Genomic DNA, 24,116 nt, shown 5'->3' with positions numbered 1-24,116 from the left:
TTTAACCAGATTGAGAAAACATCTCATATCTATGAATGTTCTCTCTTCCATATTAAACTTCCTCTGCATAGCCTGCAAGACACATAGAAGATATAAAATTATCATAACTGTATTTGGGAAAAAAAGGGTATATATAATGTCAGGAACTGATTCAAACCTCACTTACCATTGTTCAAATGTGTTGTTCCATGTTATCAGCAAATGTAATCATTCTCTTTCTCAAGAACTCTCAATTGTCACACCCCTTTTGAAATAATTATTGGTGGGACTCTGAAATGATATTTAAAACATGCATGTGTCCCACATTTATGGGTATTCCAGTGCAACATAAGATTTTATCTTGAATATTATTTTAGGATGAGTAAAATGCTCCCACTTTTAAAGGTTTGTTTACTTACCTCATGTAATTAACATTCAGCCATCATTACCTCCAGATGGTGCCCATTTATTTTACTAACAATTTGGTTTTGTCCTTTTTATGTGGCATACCAAATCGATCAAATGTGTACGTGATGACATCATCACGGATGCATAAAACAATTGCATTCTAGTGCTTCCACAGCCTCTATCGGCCCTTTTAATGACACAATAGTATTGTGGGGATGTGAAGGTTCAGAATTACATCTCATGGTGCTACAATGCCTGTATGTCCTATGTCCGTGTTTTTTAATGCTTAAAGGGCAGTGTGTATCTATATGATTACATTTAACATTTGAACATATGTAGTTCAGGTTTGTATAATTAGATGGCACATATGATCAATAATCTTTTTTCCAAAAGGTCATCTTACATTTGCAAAGAATCAGTGCAATTGTTGGTACCAAAATATAATTCTAAAAAGTACTTTTTTGGATGCTGAGTTGGCACTACTTAGCAAAGACCAAAACTATTTTAGCTAAGTAATATTGGCCTATCTGTCATCGCACTGAAGCTAACTCCATGCGGGACAGTTTTATAATACATGATTTGTCTTTTTTACTAAGTACACTTTCCACGTTATTCCAATTATTAATTGGTTTTACTACTTCTAATGTTGGCGATTCAGTATTGTAATGATTGTGTCTCTCTTCACTGAAATGTGACACCAGAGGGACATGCTCACATTTAGAGAAGATCCGTGAACTATATACATAAATGTGTTTATGTATAAACCTGGTGGTTTTCCCAGGATAATGTTTATCACACGGGCATTTGCTTGCAAAATTCATATTAGTAGTCTTGCAGCTTGAAAATGCATATTCTAAATGCATATTCTAAATTTCTGTATGTGAAGATTACATTATTTTTAGTGAACTTGGAGGCCACACATCCGCACCAGGGATCATCTCCCTTCACTTTTGTTAAGCCTCACATTTAATTGAGGCTTATATTCTTGGAACAAGCCATTTTGTTCAAAGGATGAACCAATATATCTTTGAGATTGCTGCCTTTTTTAAAGGCAAATATCGGTTTCCTATCCTATAAATAAACACATTTGTGAACACAGATCCAACATCCTCTTTGTGTCTGAACATGCCCTAGTAGTGTCTCACATCAGTGAAAAAAGTCTGAATAATGATGTCATTAAATGGGCTGTATTGGAGGTAGTAAAACCAAGAAACAATTGGGATAATGTGGAAAATGTACTTGGTACAAAAGAACAGAGATGAATTCTAAAACTAAATATGCTTACAATTGGTCTTAATTAGATGATGGAGTGGCCAATGTGACTTAGCTGAACATGTTTTGATAAATACTAGGTATTTCTCACTGACTGTCAAACAAAACATTTTTGGAGGTTCCATTTTTTTTTTTTATACATAATAGTCTTGATTATTTAAAAAATGTAAGATAATGGACAGGAAATATGTTTAATAACCATATGCCCATCTAGGTATACTAAATCATTTAAAAACATTACTGACATAAGACACAGCAGAATTGTGTACCTTGTCATCACTGTGGAATGTTTTTCTGCCACTTTTTTGGCTGCTTTATAATGGCAGACAGAGGATGTCCTATGATGCATTTGTTTGATTAATGTATGCGTGATTATGTAATCACGCACACAAGAGAGTGATGCTGTTTGCCAAATAAGAATGAAAAAAAACAAAATTGCAGTGAACACTCGGATGCCATCTGCATGCAATGAGAACTGATAATTAATTATTTTAGGCATGTGGAAAAACCCAGTCAAGTGTTTTCCCAAATTAAAAATAAATGTAAGCTAAAAGATCATTTTACTGTGGGAAATAGCCCCGAAAAGTCAAATAAATATGTTTTGAATGTCTTTTCATAGTCATACCAAAATACATTTCAAAGGGGTTCTCAAAATTGCCAGCTGTGGAGAAAGATACAGATATAAAGATTACTTTTTTCTGAACACATGGAACAACAAATGTGAACAGATGTGGGTATGGTTTGAATACGTTCTTAAATTATACAAATACCTATGTCCAACTACAAATATGATAACCACACATGCTGTTTGTGTCTCATAGGCTATATAGAGGAAGTTTCTTTATGGATGAAGGAACATACATAGATATAATGTTTTTTCATTACCACATTAAACACTAGGTGAGTCTCGAGCAATATCTGTAAATTATTACAGAACCTACAGATATCAGAACTTTGGGGATGGAGAATCACTAACAAGATGTTCCTTAACATTTGTGCAACATTTGATCTATCATCTAACATAGACTCCCCATGTTTTGTAAATAAGTGCATGGTTTGTGATCATAATCAATTCTGGTTTGAGCTAGAAATGAAAATGTATGAATATAATAAAACGGTGTAACTAACGTGGTCTGTATTAAAATTATGATAAACCAAATAAAATGTTCTTGTTTGGAAATCCATCATAATTTTGACAAATCGTAATTATCAATCTATGAGCACTTCTCTACATTTTATGACATTTTCAGAAGATATTTGATCCTAAGCTTCGGACGTTCTTGTGTAAGAATAACACACGAACTAACCCGCTGTAAAATATATTATTTCAATTTCGTGATCCTGAGGAAATCTTAGGTGCGTTATAAAGCAATTACTGCAATATTAGAAGATGAAACATATATATCGCTGAAGTTACATTTATGGAAAGTGATTTATTGTTGTACATAATATTTGGTCAAGGGAAGTTTGAAGTCTCCTATTAGGGAAAATTGAACGCCCTGATGATCAAATAAGTTGATGAGTGGAATTGTCTTTTCATGTAATTCTTCTATGAATGTGTTATGAATGAGATGAGCCATGCATGAAGATATGAGTCAATGTTTGGATCAGTTCACATTGTATTTTTCAATATTTTATAAAACGTTTACAATAGCAATATTTTTATAGTAAGTAAAATCATTAGTTGATTATCATTCACTCACGCAATTAGAGAGCAAATTTGCGTTCATTTAGTATTGGGTGTTTATAAGAACATGATTTGATATATTTTTTAACCAATGTAGTTGGGAGCATTTCTTTTTAAACAAAGTAGTTTGTTATTTTGCAGTCTTGGCAAAGTTGAATGAGTATAATCTTTTCCAATGTACATGCGCCCCGATACCTAAGGGTTCGGTGCGTTTTATAAATAAACAAAATACAAATACAAATATTAAATAACAATTCCCAACTGCTGACCTTGATATAATGAATATTTGGCACTATCTTGACTGCAGCTTAACATACGTCCATCTAGACGATCCCATGCCACCTCTCTGTCCATGATGTCTCTAAGCATTTGCCAGTGTCACCCCCTGTTGCTCTGTCTGCCTTCTGCATCCTGTGCCATCTCTCATTTGGCCCGTGGAAGCATCTACATACGAATCTCTCTTTGGGCTGTGTCAGCATCACTGCAACATCTCTTTGCTGATCTGCAGCATCCATCAAACACCCCTTCTCGGTAATCGAACACCCCTTCTCGGTGTTCTTTCGTTGACCTATGTCTTCCATTCCGCACCATCTCTTAGTGTGCTTTTTCAGCATGTGTTGTCCATTCTGCATTACTTCCCTGTATGATTTCAAACACTCTGCCTTCTAGTGTTGAAAATATGTGCTTGCAAATGAGTTTCATAGACATCCTAAGCATTTTATATGTATCTATTCTAACACAATGTGTTAAATTCTCATTTAAAAATATGCCTTAATTAAAACGTGTTTGCTTAATGGAAACCAGTTTTGTAGCACAGGGGCACACTCATTGGATTATAGGCCTGCTCTACAGACATGTGAACTAACTGAAGGCCACACATCTGGCTGGGGCATCTCACAGCGTACACTATGTGGCCTATGGCAAACTTCCCTCTGGAATGAATAAAAAATTAATGAACAGTGAGTTTTTGATGAAAGGAATGCCAAATGTGTGTTTGTATCATTTTCATGTTTACTGTCTTTGTGGGAAATCCACATGAGATATGCAGTTTGGTGATCTGGTGAATTCTCAATTTCCACCAAACATCTGAATGCACTACAGCTGGAAGTAAATCATTCCCAGAGTATGGTATTATGTCTTTAAATGCTTGTATTGCTAAATGTGCTAGTTATTTATTGGCCTGTCTGTTGCTTGTTCCATGTATTCTTTGCCCGCCCTCCCCCCGCTTACGTTACCCCACGCTTGGCCTTTCTGCACATACTTCAGATATCACTCTACCTTCCAGATCATATGAATCTGTACTGTGGGGGTGAGGGCTCCATCCAGTACCTCACAAGCATTCTGGCACCTCGTGAGAAGAGAACCCCCAGATCACACCCGCACTCTGATGATTTTAGTGGAATTGGTGCACATCTAACCTAATTATCTGTTATAGTGACGGACGCCTTGGGTGGGTTGGAGCAACTAAACTATGGGGTGATTGTGTGTGCTTTCTGGCATCCCAGGCAAGATTACTGACAGATCTGTGATTTCTGCTTGTTTCCTTGCTTTGGGTGCCAAGTTCGCAGAGTTTGGAAGACATTGGGGAAAGAAAATTCGACAAGAGCCTCAAAGGAGAGTCTGAGAGACTGCGCACTCTAATTTCTCCTGTCTCCGGTTTGTATTTTAGATCAGAAACACGCATTTTACTTTGAGGCTGTGACCTATCACCTCGTGTTTTGTTACCCCGTTGTTTTTTAGCTTGGCTACCTTGAAGCTGGGTGTCCAAGCATTCCCCTTAATTGGAACAGATGAGCTTGTTATACACATTCTTGTTAGTTACAACATCATGGGTTCCTATTGGAAAGTCATTGCTGCATGTTAAGGGAGTAGGGCATTGGGATCTGTGCCTCTTTTTGAAATTCAAAGATGGATTTGACTATCAGTGTTTTGAGGAAAGGTGATGTGTGGCACTGTAGGTCATGCAATCAGTATGACTATAGATTGAGGAAATCTTCTGGCAAGGTACATGTAAACATGCTAAGGTTTGCCCTCTGTTGTAAAACATTAGCATTAGAAGAATTCCCTACAGGGTTAGATGTATTTGTTCAGATTGAACCTCTAATGCAGCTGTTGCTGTGATATCTGTGATAGTGGCTTCAAATAAGCCACCATTTGCCACTGGCATCTGTGCCAAACCTCCTAAGCCAATCTATAGCGTCCATCAAATAGCTCACAATTTTCTTTGACCTGCCACTATTTGAACGAATATGCTAGATTTGAGAAGGCCACATTTGCTCCAGCCATTTGGTGTGGGGAATTTGTTGCGTGTGGGGATGCGTGGAATAAGTCAAGGTCACGTGAGATATAGATGGTGGGAATGAGCATTTGCAAAGTGGGCTGATGGTGGCAGATAGTTTTAGGTGAGGCTCCTGTTGTGACTCATGTACAGGCCACAGGGTTAATGCTACATCCATATTTCTTTCTTAACCGTTCCTCTGTTACTGTTGTAGGGCACACTGAATGCCACGCCAGTCTTGGGAATAGCCCTGATCAGAAGAGGGCTGGCGAGGTCCCAAAATGCTTTGAGAGCAGAATGTTCTTAGGAATTGTCATTGTTCATTTGGAACTATACTATAAAGGAGGTAATCTCGCACTTTGCTCTTGGACCAAGTTACCCTATTTTCTTCCGTTACACTTGTTTGACCTTAAGAAAATCTGAATACGTCCCAATGAAAAGGAATCATTCGATTTTTTTCAGAGGCATTTTACCCAGATAGTCTGCCCTGTTCACTGCATAGGGTAGAGGGAGGACATGTTAGTCTAACACCAGGGCATGGAATGCCATCTAAGTCACATCCCAGAGTAATAGAGAGAAAGACCGGAGAGATTATAGTTAGGGCCATAGATCTGTTACCAGGGAGACATTTCTATCCTGTATGCTTGAGAAGAGATAAGATTGTATCTGGATTACTCCAGATTTATTTTCCCCCTGGCTACATATTTTTTACTAGTAACCTAAGACCTAAGCTCCTCCTCCCCCCGAAAGCCCATTTGCTTAAGCATTGCCACCACCCGATTTCAGCTCTTAAGCGAGATGCGCCCTGCACTGACATGTCAAGGCACTCAGGCCCCTAAAGAGACCCCATACAGAGAAGAAAGTTGCATCTCCTAAAAGCATACAGATCTTCTAAACCTCTTACCACTTTAAGGGCACCTGTCCAGTAGAGTGCATCGCATTCTCTGGCACTGCACCATTTTGAAAGGTCCAAATCGTACCAAAAGAATTGATGCGCAGCAAATCTTGATGTCATATGTTGATGCGCAGCAAGTCTTGATGTCATATGTTGATGCGCATTGCCACTTTGCTATGCTTATTATCTCTCTTGTCCTCTCCCCTATCGATTATTGCTCTGCTCTTCTTTTTTGGACTCCCTGCGTCCCATCTTGCTCCTCTCCGATCTGTCTACAACTCCTCTGTTCGTCTTTGATTCTCATTTAGCGCGTGTTCCTCTATTACGTCTTCTCTGCTATTTATACCTTTTTCTTTCTCTTCACGCACATATTCTTTTTCACTTTCTTTCTGTCGTCTTCAAATGCATCCATGGCCTGGCTCCACTTCATCTCTCATCTATAATATCTCTTTACTCTCCCCCATACTCTCTGGGCCGCCAAAACCAGCTACCCATTTTCCTCCTTTCTCACTCCCTCCCGCCCCAAGCACTGGAATACTCTTCCCTTTTCCAGCCGCTCATGTTCCTCTCTGTGCATTTTTCAAACCTGTATCAAAACTCACCTCCTTTAATCTCTTCCCAGTTACTGACTTCTGTGCCCTTCTTCGACTGTCGCCACTGCTCTCCATTAATTACACTGCATCCTTTGTTATAACTTGTTCAGTGCTTTGGTGAAAGCGCGTAATAAATCCAAATAAATAGCAATACACATGCTGGGCATGTTGCCCGAGGCTTTAGGCGTGCACTCATGAAAAATGTGTGCAACCTGCGATCACAGGCCCAAATTCAATTGGGGCCAACTCCCCCTTTCATCATTCTAACAGCTGGAAACCCCCCCCTTTTCATCGCTCTGGGGGCTGAAAACTGAGAGGCATTGATTATTTTTCAATAACACATGTTTTAGGGTCAAGGGGCAATTCGATTATGGTGTACAGTGTATAAATGAGTAATATTATAAATGCCTAACATATATGACATTAACAAATGACAAAAGTGTCTTGGTCACTGGTTCATATCTGGCTCCGAACATTTGCTATAAGAAGTCCTTCTTGCGACATTTGATATAGATCAGAGAAACATTTGAGGGAGCTGTGGTGAGAGACCGGAGAGGGCTGTGGGGTAAAGGGAGCCGCCTTCCCTGGAGATGGCATATGAGGAATTGCCCCTCCAGTTTGCTCAAACCACTGATATAGCTGATACCCCAACCTCATAGTAAATCATACTTCAGGACATTCCCCCATAGTCACCTCCCCCCGCCCAAAAGCGCTATGGGAACATTAAAGAAGATGGCCCTAGCTATCTCAGAATATCATGGGCGAAGACAGTGATACGCCCTCTCCCTACCCCAAGCCCCCAGGCCTAGGAAGCCAGCGGGGTAAAACACACGGTGTCTTGCAGGCTCGCTCCAGAGATTGACAGCGACCCATAACGGATTGCAAAAGGGACCCGGAAGGCAAAACATTGTTTGCGGCAATGCAGAAAGAGACCAAGGATACGTGTGCAGCATGAAAGAAGTACCGACACTCTCAGTGCAAGGAGCTCCGGATGGCCAAGCGGCCATGTTGAACCTGCCTGGCCCTGGACCAGCAGGCAAATAATGTTATAGATTAAACACATAGAGGCTCAATGATCCAAACACCGGAAACGCATGACAGGGAGGGGACGTCACAAGACGCTAACCAATCCTATGACCCCGCGATATTAGGAATGAAACATCCTAGTCAATCGCAATCACTGGGGAGAGACTTGACAGCCAGGTGACAGAATTAAGCTGGCAGAAGGAGGCTAGTGGGTGTTAGTAGCAAGATCATCAGCCAGAGAGAACAGCAGGTGGCTAAGCAAAATAGCCCGAACCCCAAAACATTAAGAGGTGCAAGGGGCATACATGGGGCCTGAATGCAAAAACGGGCAGGAGCCAGGGATTCTTTTTTGTTATGTGAGATGGTATTTGCACAGCGCCCATCACGACATTAGTGGTGGTGTGGCACTTGGCTTTGTCAGAGATGCTCTGTATTGTGACCATGCTATTCACACCCAGACCTTAGTCTGTGGGTAGGAAGAAAGGGAGATTGGGACAGGGAGATCAATGAAGGCTTCTAGGGGAGAGTAAGTGGGTGTAGGGGAGGGTTCTATGTGAGAGTACGTGGGTGCAGGGGAGGGTTACATGTGAGTGTAAGTGGGTGTAGGGGAAGGTTCTATGTTAGAGTACGTGGGTGTAGGGGAGGGTTACATGTGAGAGTACGTGGGTGTAGGGGAGGGTTCTATGTGAGAGTACGTGGGTGTAGGGGAGGGTCACGTGTGAGAGTAAGTGGGTGTAGGGGAGGGTTTTATGTGAGAGTATGTGGGTGTAGGGGAGGGTTCTATATGAGAGTACGTCGGTGTAGGGGAGGGTTATATGTGAGAGTAAGTGGGTGTAGGGGAGGGTTCTATGTGAGAGTACGTGGGTGTAGGGGAGGGTTTTATGTGAGAGTACGTGGGTGTAGGGGAGGGTTCTATATGAGAGTACGTCGGTGTAGGGGAGGGTTCTATATGAGAGTACGTCGGTGTAGGGCAGGGTTCCATGTGAGAGTACGTGGGTGTAGGGGAGGGTTCCATGTGAGAGTACGTGGGTGTAGGGGAGGGTTCTATGTGAGAGTAAGTGTGTGTAGGGGACAATGTAAAGGGATTATATTTGTGGTAGTATGGACGTGTTTTTCCACTGTGGTTGATAATTGGTCAGCGTGAAAGCAGTTTCCAGGACTGTATGTTAACGTGAGGGCACACTCTAGACATGACGCATCATGGTCCTAGATGGAGATGATCTTTGGATGTGTGATGAGCTTGAGATGGGCGCAAGCGGACACTTTTAGTTCAGAAGCGTTCAGCGGCTAAGTTTATAAGAAGCCATCCATCTGCCCAGGGGAAGAGCTACATTGGCCAATCCAGCTGAGGTGGTTGTGCATAGCAGTGTGTGTGGGCGAGAAAAGGCTTAGGAATTAATTAAGCAATGGAAGAGAAGAGGAAGCAGGGGCAGAGGAGAAATGCCCGCTTTGAGTTAAGTTCATTTAGGTTGTATAAGGGCGCATCTGCCTGGGATATTCTGTTCGTGTCGGAGCATTGGGTTGGGGCTTAGAGCACATTTGCCTGAGATAATAAATGATGCTGGAGACACCCTTATGGAGTAGGATTGTCATATGGAAGGGACATGTTTCCGGAGCCATCCAGTGGTTGTGCGATTCTTCTTGAGATCTATCTGAGAGTCCCACATTGGGGTTAAGTGGTATAGTATAGTATATTCTGTATTACTGGAAAGGAGCAACTTGAGTGGCGTGTTGGGGGTCCTAGCCCTGATACTTTGGGAACTCTGGGATCCCCAACACTGGATAATATGATAAAGTCAAGTATGGTCACCCTGCTACAGCTTGAGCCTGGCCTGCACTGAAAGATCTGAGACAGTGGAGAAGAGACATTAGTCAAATCAAGCACCTTTAGTCGGGTTTAAATAATTACTGGAGCTCAGAAAGGGCCCAGCTGAGGGGAAGAAGTTATGAACCAGAGCATCCCCGTCTAGCCTGGGTGTCTGCAGGAGAGGGCCAAATGTCACAAAGGACAACCTCCTATTTGGGCCTATATGGGCCAGAAAAGTTCTAGGGCCAGAGCCCCTGGTCCATCGAGGACTTTTCTGAGCTTGCCCTTTGCCTGAATCCGGCTTCTATGAATAGGGATCCTTATGCCCAGTGACTTCCTTTTCACTGAATATCTGTTATTACCTTTAAAAACGAATTGACACCCCTGTTTTGAGCCTGCTGCCTTTTGGTCACCTATAGCACTTATAGCAATGTAACCCCACCCAGAACCTACACCCTCTCCTTCCTAGCCAGCACCAAATCTCAAACCCTTTCTCTGTCCACTCACTCACACACCCTCTCCATCTTGAGCTGCACCATTCCTCCATCATCCTCACTTGCCTACATAGGTTACCCTCCATCAGGCAGCTTAACTTCAATAACCTCCTCCTAGTACTCACTTTTTCTCCCCTGATGCTCATGTTTTCTCAGGATCTCTAATCTCACGTATATTTTGTGCGTGCTGCACAATACCTGTTCTTCTCCCCCACCTCATATCACCCTATCCCTCTGCAACAAGTCTTTCTACATCACTGACCACTTTGACTCTTATCACCCTCAACTTTCACTTTTGCTATTACAGAAACGTGCATCTCCCTTCATGACTCTGCTACACTAGCAGCTCCACTCACTGACTATACAATGGATGCCCACTCGACCTGACCGATGAGGAAAAGGACGGTTGCACTGGGTTGCTCTCTGATATCACCTCCTGCTACTCTTTGAAATTTCCCACTGTTCAACTTTACCCTCCTACTCCTCTCACTGTTCTGGCTCCCTTTCACCCCCCTACCACCCTACACATCTCCTTCTTCCCCGACCAAAACCTTTTCCTACAGTCACTTACCACCAACATTCACATTGTCATGCTGGGGGATTTTAACCTTTCCAACCCCTCTTCAGCCACTTGTTTTGAACGTAACTCCCTCCTATCAGACCACTGCTTCTACTCCATTCACAAAAAGCCTACCTTGTCTGATAATTACATCTTTACCTGGTCTTTCTGACCAATTAACACTCCTCCTCTGACCTCACTACTGACCCTCCACTTACTGCTAACTCCATTGTTCACATTAATGTCTTGATCTTTCCACCCTCTAATCCTCCTCCTCCCTGTTGAATGACCAAGAGGAAATTCAATAGGACTCTCTTGCCTTGATGATATGAGGAGCTCGCTCATGTCACTTACCCTTATTTATGCCCATTCGACAAACACTTTTTTTCTGACCTTCCCTTTGTGCTTAAGACTCCATTTGATCAGCATCATCCTGCCTGCACATTCACACCTTTCCACCCCGGTCCTCACACCTGGATTATCTCTGAGACCCAAATCCTCAAAACAAACCTCTGCCCTATTATCCGCCCGGCACTAAAAACTGCCTCCGCTACTGCTCTCTGCTAAGTTTTCCTCTACTACTTTTCAGACTACTGTTCCTTGAAAACCTCTAAAATTCAAGACATTCACTTAGCCCTCCACTCATTCACTCCCCCACACTCTTTGTGTCCACCACCTCTCTCCAACTCCTTTTGCACTCATATAGCTCTCTCCAACCTCCCATAGTGAATGTTTGCTCCTTAGACAGTGAAACAGCTAGCCCCAAACACCTCCCTTCCTCTCTATAAGCTATAACACCTATCTCTCTCTTCTGGACCCTTCCCTGCCACCTTCAAATCTGCAATTGCCCCTCCCCTTTTTAAAAACCCTCAGCTGACCCAACTGTGCTGGCGAACTATCGTCAGGCTTCCCTCTATCACATTGCACAAAGGTCCTTGAGCCGATGGTCTTTAACCAGTACTTTTAGGATAATGGACATGGAGATGCTCCTCAATCTGGCTTCCATAGTTAATACTCTACCATGACTGCACTCATGCAAGTGTCCAACCTTCTCTCTAATTCTCACCACTTCAAACTCTCTTCTGTACTCATCCTTTTCAATCTCTCTTCACTCCCTAGGACCGTGGGTTTTGAAAACTGCTCTTGCTTGGGTTGCCTCCTACCTGGAAGGTCGTTTCTTTAAAGTCTCCTGGGACTCACACATCTAAGAACACCCTCCTCTCCCTGTTTCCCCCCAAGGGTTTGTCCTTGAGCTACTGCTCATCATCCTCTACACCGTCTATATTTTTGCCCCAGGTAGACTTATCTCTTCCTTTGGCTTTCACTAACACCTATTTGCTGATTACACTCAAATCCTTTTCTTCTTTCCTCCTTCACTTCAGTCATCTTGGACCATTTTACAAATTCTCTTACTGTAGTTCGTCACTGGATTGCTCTCTCCTGTGACACGCTCAACCCTTCAAAAACAAAATTAATCTTTCTCCAGGCTTCCAATGCCATCCCTCCCCTCGCCTATCCTGCCTAACTTTCTTGTTCCCCCGCGACCAAGGCTCATAAAATTGTGGTCCCCTTTGATAGAAACCTCTGACTCCAACAATTCAGTGCAACCACCACCTCTGCTGTGTATATAAACCTTCTCAAAATTCGGAACATTTCTTTATCTTACTCACCACTCTATGAAACCTCGAATCTCCACCATCCTGCTCAGCAAGCTTGTCTACTTCCAGGGCTGCCTTCTTGGCTTTCCTCTCTGCTCCTTCAACCCCCTAGACAAAGTCCTCCATGTCACTTCCAGCACTCTACATCCTACTGAGATCCTTCCCAATTCTACCTACAAACACAATGCTGTTTGGCTCTCCATGCACAACTGCGCCCCTTTTAAATCCTCATACTAGTCTACCAGCTATCAATGGTATTGCTCCTTAGTACATGGCTGATTGTATATCCGTTTGTTCACCATCTTGCTCCCTCCCCTCCTCCTCTGCATTCAACCTTCCATCCAATGCAATAATAATAACAATAGTAATGATAATGACCTTAATATCCCATGCCCAGCCATGCATCCTCTCCATTCCGCTCTTTCTCCCTACTCGCCTCGCTCCACTGGAATCCCCGGTCCATCGCAATCAATGCCAGTACAATTGGATATTTCTTCAAAGCTCAACTTATACTCCAGCTACTGGCCAATGAAGGAGCTGCCCCACTCCTTCCCCAATCTTCCCTACCCGAGCACACCACTCCCTGCAGTGCTGCATACTTGTGTATGGATTTTTGCCTATGTTTTGCAACGCTTGCTCCTCCAGGTCAATGTCGCCTTTGTAAGTTAACTGTTTTTGTCCCTGGTCTATGTCCCACTTTGTTCATTCCCTCAAAAACAGGCTCACCACTTGTTCTCTTCTTTGTGCTATTGTATTGTACAGGCACTATTTTGAGGAATGCCATGGCCATCTGTAAATGTGTTATTGTAAGTCATTTCAATGTGTTATTGTAAGAAATTGACATTGTTGTTCTTTAAATAAATGCAAATGCCCAAAAAACACAATCTCCAGGTGTAGCAGAGGGTGTTAGAAGGTATTGCCCCGGTAGAAGAGTGTCATCCCGAGGGCCCAAGTCCAAGCGTATGATAACCCTTGGTCCTGATGAAATAAAAAAGTGGTAGAAACTGATGTAGAGGATCCATGGATGGTCCTTACCTACAGAAACCAAGTGCAATCTCCAATAAAGATGTGTGCTGTCTTAGATGATTGAACGAATACATGTTTCATGGCCCTATGGGCGGAAGTACCACAACGTGTTTCCTGGTATGAGAAGAGAGCAGGCAGAGGATGCAGAAAGGCTGATTTTTACTGGGGTGTTTTTTTGTCACGGTGGATTGATTCTTTGTGGATGTTGATTTAAGTGCGTTCAATAGATGGACCCTTCAAATGCCAAGTGTATGTCGGATGCGCACTGGGAGGGCTCTGAGATATTGTATTTTTGTTATTGTTCTGGCATTTGAAGACTGCTTATGAATACAATGAGGCAGATTTCCCTGAATGGGATTTGGGGAGCCAGTGTACAGGTTCTAGGGTCAGAGTGATGCATTATTGGGTTACTTGATATCAACTAGTTCTGTCCCATTTGAAGATTGATTAATTGATGTTCTTTGTCATTTGAATTGGAATAATCCATTATAGATTTGATTGGGGTTCTCACAACTGTTGAGTGGCCCTCGAGAAAGATGAAAGAGTGGGATCCACTGCAGTGGGCAGGGTCAGAGGTAGTATCTGCTCGCTCCATGTGCATCGTAAGAGGTGTTATCTGCTCACACTGGAGCCTATCTGGGCCTTGATAGCCATTCTCGAGGGGCATTTGTTCTCGGTCTGTTTTGTGGATGTTCATTGGAGGGGCTTTTCTAATCTGTTGACGTTGCTGCAGATGTGATTTGGAAGTAGAAAGAGTGAATGGCTAACAGCACAGAGTGACTGAATAGAGATGAGGGAGCATGTATGCCTGCTAGATGGCGTAAGTCACTGGAGTTGACGGGCACGGGAGACAGAGCGACAGGACGAGCGTTCTGACGGGGAAGGGCGGAGTGAATTCCGGCCCAAAGAAGAAGGAAGAAGGAGTGATGAGATGGTATGCAAGAGAAGAGAATTGGCTGTGTTATCTGGGGGTGAATACCCTGATGCTGGATCACTGAGTGAAAGTGAGTTACTCTTGCAAGATGAGGGAAGCGGATAAGAAGAGCTGCTCAGGAAAGCGAAAGGAAGGCAGTAGAGGGGGTACTTTATGCTGAATATAAACCTTTTGCTCTCATTTGACAATGTCTCTTAAGACTTTCAATATCTACTTCATGAGCAGTGCATTAAAGCTAAATAACATAACAAAAAAGAACATTCCACTATGTGTCATTTGTTACATCCACAGACCTTGACATTTATTACTACCAATAGTATTTTGTCCATTTGCATCAAAATAATCAATGCTTTCTTTTAGTGATGTGTTATCATTGTTGTTTTAGAAAATGAACATGCTGCTTATGGAATATTTGGGACAGTTTACAAAAAGTTTGAAACTGGGATAATCCAGGCAATTTTAACCATTTGAGGGCGTAGTGGAAGGGAGGAGCTCCTACATTCAGAGTGTTGCGGGGGGTTAGGGGGTGGGGGAATGAGGTAAACACTTGACTCCTTAGAAAGGAAGCTACCAAAGATGGAGCTACAAATCTTTGGAGCAAAATGCCTTAGATTATTTCATGTTGCACAGAGCATGTAAACGTACATGGATGCCTGTTATATATATATCATAGTACCCTTCGTCTTATTTTGTGCGTTCAGTTCCTTTGTGTATGTGTACCAGTTCCATAATTCATCATTAACTGGCCCAGCCATCCATAATCCAAGGGCCTCCTCCCTCAGAACTCACAGTGAATGCTTAGTGTTTTTGCCTATCTGTGCCTGCTTGTCATTTAACGATAGATTTACGTAATTTCACACTTCTTTCTTAGATTTTAAGAAGACTTCAGGAACACCGAACAGCGCCTGGACTCCAAGATATGGCTCACGGTATTCACAACACTCACAACCACTGGACTATCAACACAATGTCTACATTCCTGGGACTCCTACTCTAAGCGGTAAACACGGCGTCTTCAGGGACTATGCTGATAAAAACAGCTTCTCCACATTTGGTAAAAAAAGGAAAATGGCGTCCTGCTGTGACATACACGATAACAGCAAAGACCTCAAGTGACACCCCCCCACCCGCCTGCACATCCCTGGGGTCCCACCAGAGTGAACTGGACCTGCCTGGTGGCAGATATCGAGCCGGCCTGCTTCTCCCACCAGGCACATTCTGTACATAGTGCCGGAAGGACTGCGCGGCATGGCCCGCCGCCTTCTCGATAAACTGTTGATTGCGTGTGACGTGTCAGTGATGGCGGCGCCTCTTGCTGGAGCAGAAGACGATTTGAGACAGTCTCCGACCTCCGCAATGTATTAGGGCACTGGAGGACGGGACGCGTCTCGCATAAATACAGTCTGAGTGCTCTGGAGAGAAACAACGTGGATAAAAGTAAATTAGGCCGATTAAAATGTTTTCTACTTTATATAGCCGTGATGTTGGTGTATATAAAAAGGAAGCAATTCCGTTTCGATTTTTGCCCTAGATGCTGGTGGAAAATCAAACGAAATTGCCTGTGTTAAAAAGTAATGTTCTCCATCCATAATGAACAGAGACACACTCCTTCCAGGCCTGGAGTGAATAAACGAGTGCCGCTAAGAAATGTCCTCTGCCTTGCCAGCCTTGAGCAATCTCCATTTTGTAACAGTTGATCTGTCTTCATTACGAGCCTGCAGGAATTAATCAAGAAACACGTTTATGTCCCCCTACCGGTGTTTCTCTTCTTTATCACGCCGGAAAAAAAGGCAAGGACGAAATATTTCTGTCTGCAAAATGCAGCCGGGAGATCAATGGTCTTATACAAAGCCGCCTTCCTGTGCAAATGAAACAGATGACCATCCCGCTGTGATCTCGAGATGTTCTCCGAAGGTTCAAATTTTAATCTAATTTTCTACCATGATTGATGGCCGCTGCGATGGCGCTGTTCCTGTTAATACCTTTGCGGTGCGCGACCTCACAGAGGCGGTGAGATGTAGCCCAGCGAATTCTGCTATCACTTATTTCAGTTTCTGGGAATTGGAAACAAAAAAAAACATTATATTTATGTCTTCTGTTATTTTATGAAGCTTTTATACTGCACCAATTACCATTCTAGTGGTCTTAGGGTGCGGGTACCTTCGCTGAGAAATTGGCGTATTGCACCTTTATCATAGATCAAAATGTTGCGCTCCCATCTGTAGAATGTCATTTAATGGAATAATGTGGGCTAGTTGACTTTGCATGTGCACAGTGAAATGAGCCCTTTGAACACAGGGCACCGCTGTGACACTGGTATTATGGAAATACAAGATGAAAGGCCTTCTATATTGCTCTGATACGAACCCGGCTGCAAAAAAGCAATATATTCTCTGATTGGCCTGTGCTCATGAAAGGCCAGTAGGGAAGGGGCAAACATGGCATCTGAATGGTTCTTCCCCCAGCTTCCAGAGACAGCAGCCTGCTGGGAAAGCTCCTAATGTCTGTAGAGGTCAGCCTGCAGCGATTAGAAAGAATATTGGGCCTCATTACAAGTTTGGGAGTAAAAAGTGGTGGTAATTGCTGTACCGCCATTTTTGTAGATATGAATTACAACCACTTTTCCCACACTGTTGAATTCCAAGAGTGGGGGTAAAAGGGGGTGGGGGGGGTTGCCACCATCAGAAAGCTGGAGGTGAATCCTCCAGTTTGCCTCCAATCATTATTATTATTTTTTTTAACTCTTTATTTCAAAATTTATATACAAAACCATAAAATCACATACAACAGGACACTCCAGAAGATAATAATTCCAAATTCATGAAAACAGTATACTAAACAGCTATAGCCTCCAATCATTTTTATCAGATGGAATTACAGCTCGCAGTAAATTTGCCAAAATTCCCATGGCGTCCTATGGACTCAAAAAATGGGGATTTACGCCACAATACCGTCACTCAAAATCAAGTGGTAATGTCGCAGGACCTAGTGCTGGTAATGGTAAATAATTCTGGCAGTACATCGGTCGATTTACCACCAATCTCCAGCATAACTTTTAATGAGGGCCAATGTTAACTGCTTGCATCAGTGGATCGGTGTGGGTGGGTATTAGTCTTTCCCTCGAAAGCAAGAGATTGGCATAAGGAGCGTCCCCTCTTTAGATCATGTGCCAGTATCGTCCATGTCCGTGGGTCTTGTTGTGTGATGTGTTTGTGGAGCGGGCAGATTCCTAGGGTGTTAGTTCACCTTATATAAGGAGAATTTCTTTGAAAACCACTGCTCGGATCAGAGAGCCAAAGGATGGGCTTACTGAGACGAGAGTGCCCATGAAAAAAGGGGAAATGTGGCTGAATGAAGAAAGCCAATGAAAGGTAAAAGTGTACATGAGTGCGGCCAGCTGTTTGCGGTTGGTTATTATGTGCAGATGAGACTTAGTAATGAGGCTGAGTGGGGAATGGGATGCTGAATGAGGACATGGCTGCTGCATGAGGGGTGAGTAATGGATAGATGTGGTTCCGTTTAGCTCAATGGCTGGCAGTGTGGAAAGGAGAGGTGGCTGACTATTGGTTAGGAATGTGTTTGCGTGAACGTCGGTGGAGCAACTGTGTATACAGCACATGCATGAGACCAAGTGTTGCTTTTTAATACAATCTAGCCAACTTAACCGCATGCCCAAAGGATCTGTGTGGGCACCACTACAGACTGCAAATTCCACTAACTTGGGTAAAAGTGTAGGGGTCATATATTGCCCTCACAAGCTCAGTTGTATGTGGGAAGGCTGAGGCGCTTACTTACTCCTCCCACGGCTACACTCCTTTCTTTGGCACTCGGAGCATAGAGGTTAGTGGACCTGCCGGATGGGTACAAGCAACAACAAGAAACAGCTCTTAATGGGGTTACTTTCTGGACCAGCGCCTTGCCTCCCCCTTCCCATACTTTCAGTAACCCCCAAAATGGCCAGGAAGGATTAAAGCAAGAGCCCAATGTGGAAATACAGAGAGGCAAAGGAACACAGAAACGTGGTCAGTAAATGATATGCCTTCTACGTTTCTCCCAAAACTCAAGTCAAGGCAGGGACCCCTCCACACCAGCAATGAATAACAGTTAAAAAAAAAATGTTATTCCACAGCCTGGAGATTCAAACCCAAGTCCTGCTGTTATCAGGCCAGTGTCACAGCCACTGTGCTATTTTAGAGTTGCTAGAGTTTGTTTTGTTTTACTCAATAGACTGCTTGTCGTGACAGGCTTCATGTTTCAAACAGTCTATTGAATGAAACAAAAAAGATTCTAGCCCCTAAGAAGTAGCACAGTGCCATTGCGCAGGTGCTGGATATCTTTTGTTTCATTTAATACTGCTTGACAGATGAAGCCTTTAGCAAGCATTATGTGTCAGGTAGTATACTGAATGAAACAAAAGCAATGCAGTACCTATGAAAAAACACAGTACAATGTGATAATGGCTTGTAAGTAGGAGAGCTCGGGTTCAAATCCCCGGCATGAGACAATAAAAAAAGGGGTGTCTGGTGATTCGAACCCAGGCCCTACCGATAACAAGCCAGTCCACGTCACTCTGTGCTGTTTAGGAGTGGCTGGATTATGATTCTCTCATGCAATAGACTGCTTGACACATACATCCTTTGTCAAGCAAGCTATTGAATGAAACTGGGTTGGGTTTCCATCTTCAGAACAGTACAACAACAAACAAAAATGACATCCAGGAACGTCCCTGTTTTTATTGTCCCGTGTTGGGGACACTTCAGGCCACGGCCATCATTTAGGCCATGCCCCTTCTTTGCAGCCCCCCCCCTCAATTTCTCATCCCACTTAAAGCACTGGGTGAAACTAATGACACCAGTCTTAATTCATGGTCTATGGGGACAGCCAGAGCCCCCCTTCATACAATGAGTCTTATTCAGATTTAAAGGACGCAGCACTGCCTCATAGAGAAAGGTGTACATCAACTCTATTCAGTACTGTGCATTATAGAACAGTAAGGTTCCCTTAAAAGAGTTAGTACAGTTCCCTGCACTCGTGTGTTGCAGCAACTGCCTCAGTGCCAAGATGTTCCCATGTAACGGGAAGACAGCCATGCCACTGCACAATACCATGTCATGATCAAAGGCAAATGAAAATGGAGAAATGAGGGACCCAGGGAAAGGCATGAAAGCCAACACAGAAAATTACTCAAGTTCTTCCCTTACGCAAAACACAATATCAGCTTCATTTTCCTCTGTAGTGTGCTGCTGAATCCTGAAATGACCCAACTAACGCCATCTTGAATCATAGCTCTTGTGGAAGAATTTAAGGTGTCAGAGGAAAAGCATGAGTTATATGTTTGTACTCAATGTCTGACCACTCCACCCACCCACACACAAACCTGTCCATGTACCATCACACACTTGACCACCAAAGGATTTCATGTTACATACATTTAATGTCACTGATCCCCGGGTGACCCATACGGGCATTTCGCATCAACGATTTTCTTTCAAACTCTAATTTATACATTTGTATAATATCCTCAGTAAAATTCCCTCAGTGGTCTGTCCTTCTAAAATCCGTGCATGTTGTTCAAAATAGTATCTTGTCCTTTTAAAAGTGGGCCCCATTAACCCTTCGCAGAGTTAAATACATGATAACCCTGCTTATACACCAACCACATCTTAGATACATGCAGCAATACAACCATCTAGAGTACCCTTTTAAATACAATCACATTAGACTGGTAATCTGGACAGTCTGTCACCACATGGCCGCTTCTTACTTGTGCAACTTATTTTATTTAACTCCTTGAGCAAAGAGAACATTCTGGCTAGCTGTACAGATACGTTCCTTTCTTTCCCTTCTGTACCCCCATATATTGGGATTTTAGTTGTTCAAGGGGACATTGGGAGCCTCACAGAAATTGCCTGTAGATATCAGTTGGAAAGAAACTGACGCTCATTCAACCACAAATTAATCAATATCTGCTTTATCGAAAGAGGAAGAAGCAAAGGCTTTGCTGCCCCGAAAACCACATGACACCTGAGCATGGCACCCAGTTCCTATGAATTAGCAACCATTGTAAAAGTGGTCTTCTTCTTTCAGTTGACTGGGTTGGTACTTTGCCTCATCAAAGGTGTCGCCTAGTTCTGTACAGTTCTATGTTCACTGTGGAAAATTGCCCATTTTGAAACAATATTTGAATCTGGACTCTTGTGAAAGTGTTAGTCATTCAATGATCTTTCCCTGCACACCTCTATGCCCCCTCTTATAGCCCCTAATCTGCAGAACACCCCTAAACCTCTAAATCCCCTGCCACTCCCCATTGCTACCCAGTCCACTCGACCCACCCCCTCACCAACCCATTTCCCTTCATTCACCTCACCTCATTTTAGCGCCTACCTACCATGTAGCTCCAATGGCCCAACCCGTCTGTCCCCTATGCATAGCCAGCATGCAAAAAGGAGTATTTGGCAGAGTGTTTTGGTCACCAGCATTCAAATTTGTCTTTTGCTACGTGTTGACTGAACTTCCAAAGGAACACTGTGAAGGAGTCTGTCTTTACCTGCTGCAAGGAGTCTGTTTTTCCATACTATACGTGCCAGAAGTGGGAGACTGCCTAAAACACCCGCCACAGCGGCGCGCGGTGGAGTGTTTGGTAGAGTGTTCCGGGAGAGGGTTCAATAACGTCCCTGAATGCACCAACCTACGATCACTAAGAACCTCAGAACAAGAAGGATAAGGCAACTAACCTTTGACTCTTCCCCTTAATAGTCTACTGTCCAACAACAGAAATTTGATGTTCAAACATTGAAACATTGAAACATTGACATTGACATTACACTGCTATACGCCCTGTAATGACTTATTATTGACATCCGTCTTTATAACAATAACAAGTAACACAATCAAATAGTGACTCGACCCCCAACATCTAACTATTCGACAATGGACTACAAACACCGAGAACATATTGTGATAACCGTCAAATCAACTTAGCCATTCCAACAGTTTCCTTCACTCATTCTAAGTTGAACACCCTTAGACTGTTAGATCTCCTAAGGCATTACAAGGTGCATTTTAAGGTGCACCCGAATAAACGGAGAGATCTGGAAAAAAACATAGGAGGATTGAATAACACATTCCAAGAGTTTGCACAGTGCCAACAATTATGGGACCTCAGTCACGAATGTACCAACAACTACGACACTTGTGGTTGCATCGTGCGACAATTTAATTGCGGGTACTGACTATTGAATCCCGATACAAGTGACTAAGAATTCAAAAAAGGGTATCCGAGGATATAGTATTTGGGGAGACTGCAGGCAACGTTGCCTTTGATCCCCATTATGCAAGTAACATTTGATTCATCAGATCCTAAGGGGAAGATTACTCCTTCGTACTGTTAACCACTCCCACAAATGATCTAGTGCCAACGTTGTTTCATTGGAGTGTATCACCCTGTTATTGTGTCTTAGTTGATTAGGCCGCCTTCCGCTTCTGCATTTTTAGAAGTTGCACCCTCCATCCAGTGTGGAGTGGAATTTGGCAGGACTAAAGGTGCTTACACTTGTGATTCCACCAAGGAAAATGCCTACTACAACTGGACCATGCACGAGAGAGCATAGATCCCTCACGACACTCCCTTCTTTCATCACTCGCCAATTTCCCCCCATCACTTGGTAATCAGGGGAAGTTGAAAGCAACGACAAAAAGAAATCGGCAAGCCAAATCTTTGGTGGGCTCCCTTATACAAGCTAACGCTAAAGATGAATGGAACAGTGACAGAAGACCAGAATGTAATCCGGGTAGGGGACACAGTCTTATCAACAAACCTACAAACCCTCAATAATAACATTGAGAGGTCAGGAGAGGAGGTGACCAATTTATAAGAAGGGAAATGTGGATGATAACGTATTCTCTGATAAGAAAGAGAAAACCACTTTAGAGATTAGCAAATCACGATCTAATAACTCCAAAGGCAAGGCGGCTCCCTTGTAAGGGTATAAGATCTGCAACAATCCACATCAACCTGTAGTGGATATCTCCAGTGAGGCCTTCTCTTTTCCAGAAAAACTTCAAAAAGAGGACCAACAGATAATAACTCACCAAGATGACACCCACCATGCATTAAATGAGACAAACATTTCTGGTGAATTAGAGGCTGTACCTCAACATGAAGATAACAGGACTCAGTACTCTGATCAAAAGAGTAAAGCAATTCAAGCAAAACTAACCTGGAAAGCAAATTACGACAAGTTGAACAAACAAACTTCCAATGTTGAGAAAGTCGCCAACTACACAGAATAAACGTATTGAGCGACTCTCGCTTGATATTACGGAAATTGAAGATTTAATGGAAAACCCTGAAAAACAGAATGAACTATTCCGTTCAACTCATATATGGAAACCTATTTCTCAAAATATAATGACGACTTCCACCCCTCTGCAGCAGATACCAAAAGAAAGAACTGAACTAGCAGCATTTAAGCAGTTGACAGCCTATAATATTAGGCAAATAAAAGAAGAAATTAATGAAAAGACACACACACACACACACACACACACACACACACACACACACACACACACACACACACACACACACACACACACACACACACACACACACACACACACACACACACACACACACACCCCCCCCCACCCCCCCGCCCCTCCCCACTGACACCACCAACATAAACCGACCCCACTTACTTTGTCTTCACGCTGGGTTCCTGCAGCGCCAGTTCCCTTTCACTTCTGTGAATGTGAAAGGGAACCAGCGCTGCAGGGTCCTTTTCTTTTTCTTTTTTTTTTTTAACACGGAAGGCTGCGGGGGTGTCCCCCGCAGCCCCCGCTCACTATACCATAAAGTATAGTGACCGGGGCAAAGCGGGAGACATCCCCGCAGACCCTGTTTTTTTTCCAATGCTACCACCAAAGGATCAAACCTTTGGTGTTCGATCCTTTGGTGGTAGCATTTTTAGAACATTTGGTCGTTTCGACCATTTGTTTTTGGTCAAATCGACCTAAACCGGACAAAATAACTCAAATTCCAGAAATACTTGGTCCAGAAACCTTCCCTATATTCGAAAGACAGAAGAATTTACAGGAGAAGTCCTCACCAAAGACGATACCTAACAAAAGAAACAAAGAGCAACGGGATACAAAGAAAAAAAATATATAAAAAGAGGATCTCGAGCATGAAACTTGATAGGCTCTGCTACAGCTGAGAACAAAATACCAACAAGAAAAGACTGTTTGAATGGGAAACAAACAAATAGCCTCCCCGAGGATCATTTGAATTCACTGACAATGGACAAAAAAATCACTCAAGAGATACTGATGAACTTGTCCACATATACAGACGAGACAAACCAATCTATAACTAACGTTCTCATAAGTGATGAAGATAAATCCTTAATTGTTGTTGATGAATAAGAGGAGGGCCACACATTAAACAACAAAACAGTCAATTTCTTATGCAAAAGTATTACAGAAGATGACATTGGCTC

At 43.0% G+C, this 24,116-nt stretch overlaps 1 protein-coding gene across 2 annotated transcripts in view; it reads left to right on the top strand.

Moving 5' to 3' along the window:
• The window catches only part of LOC138582673 (protocadherin-10-like), a 495,452-nt gene extending 479,365 nt beyond the window's left edge, over positions 1-16,087 (top strand). The window contains exons 3-4 of one of the 2 annotated variants that reach the window (XM_069654206.1): positions 4,908-5,002; positions 15,488-16,087. In XM_069654206.1, coding sequence (XP_069510307.1) covers positions 4,908-5,002; positions 15,488-15,732 — 340 coding nt within the window. In that variant the 3' untranslated portion in view covers positions 15,733-16,087. The remainder of the gene's footprint in view (positions 1-4,907; positions 5,003-15,487) is intronic. The other variant, XM_069654208.1, reaches the window with a different exon arrangement.
• The last annotated feature ends 8,029 nt before the right edge of the window (positions 16,088-24,116 follow it).

This window comes from Ambystoma mexicanum, chromosome 3q (genome assembly GCF_040938575.1).
Source record: "Ambystoma mexicanum isolate Mex_15411 chromosome 3q, UKY_AmexF1_1, whole genome shotgun sequence".
Taxonomy (NCBI): Eukaryota; Metazoa; Chordata; class Amphibia; order Caudata; family Ambystomatidae; genus Ambystoma; species Ambystoma mexicanum.
This window is presented reverse-complemented; position numbering and strand designations above follow the sequence as displayed.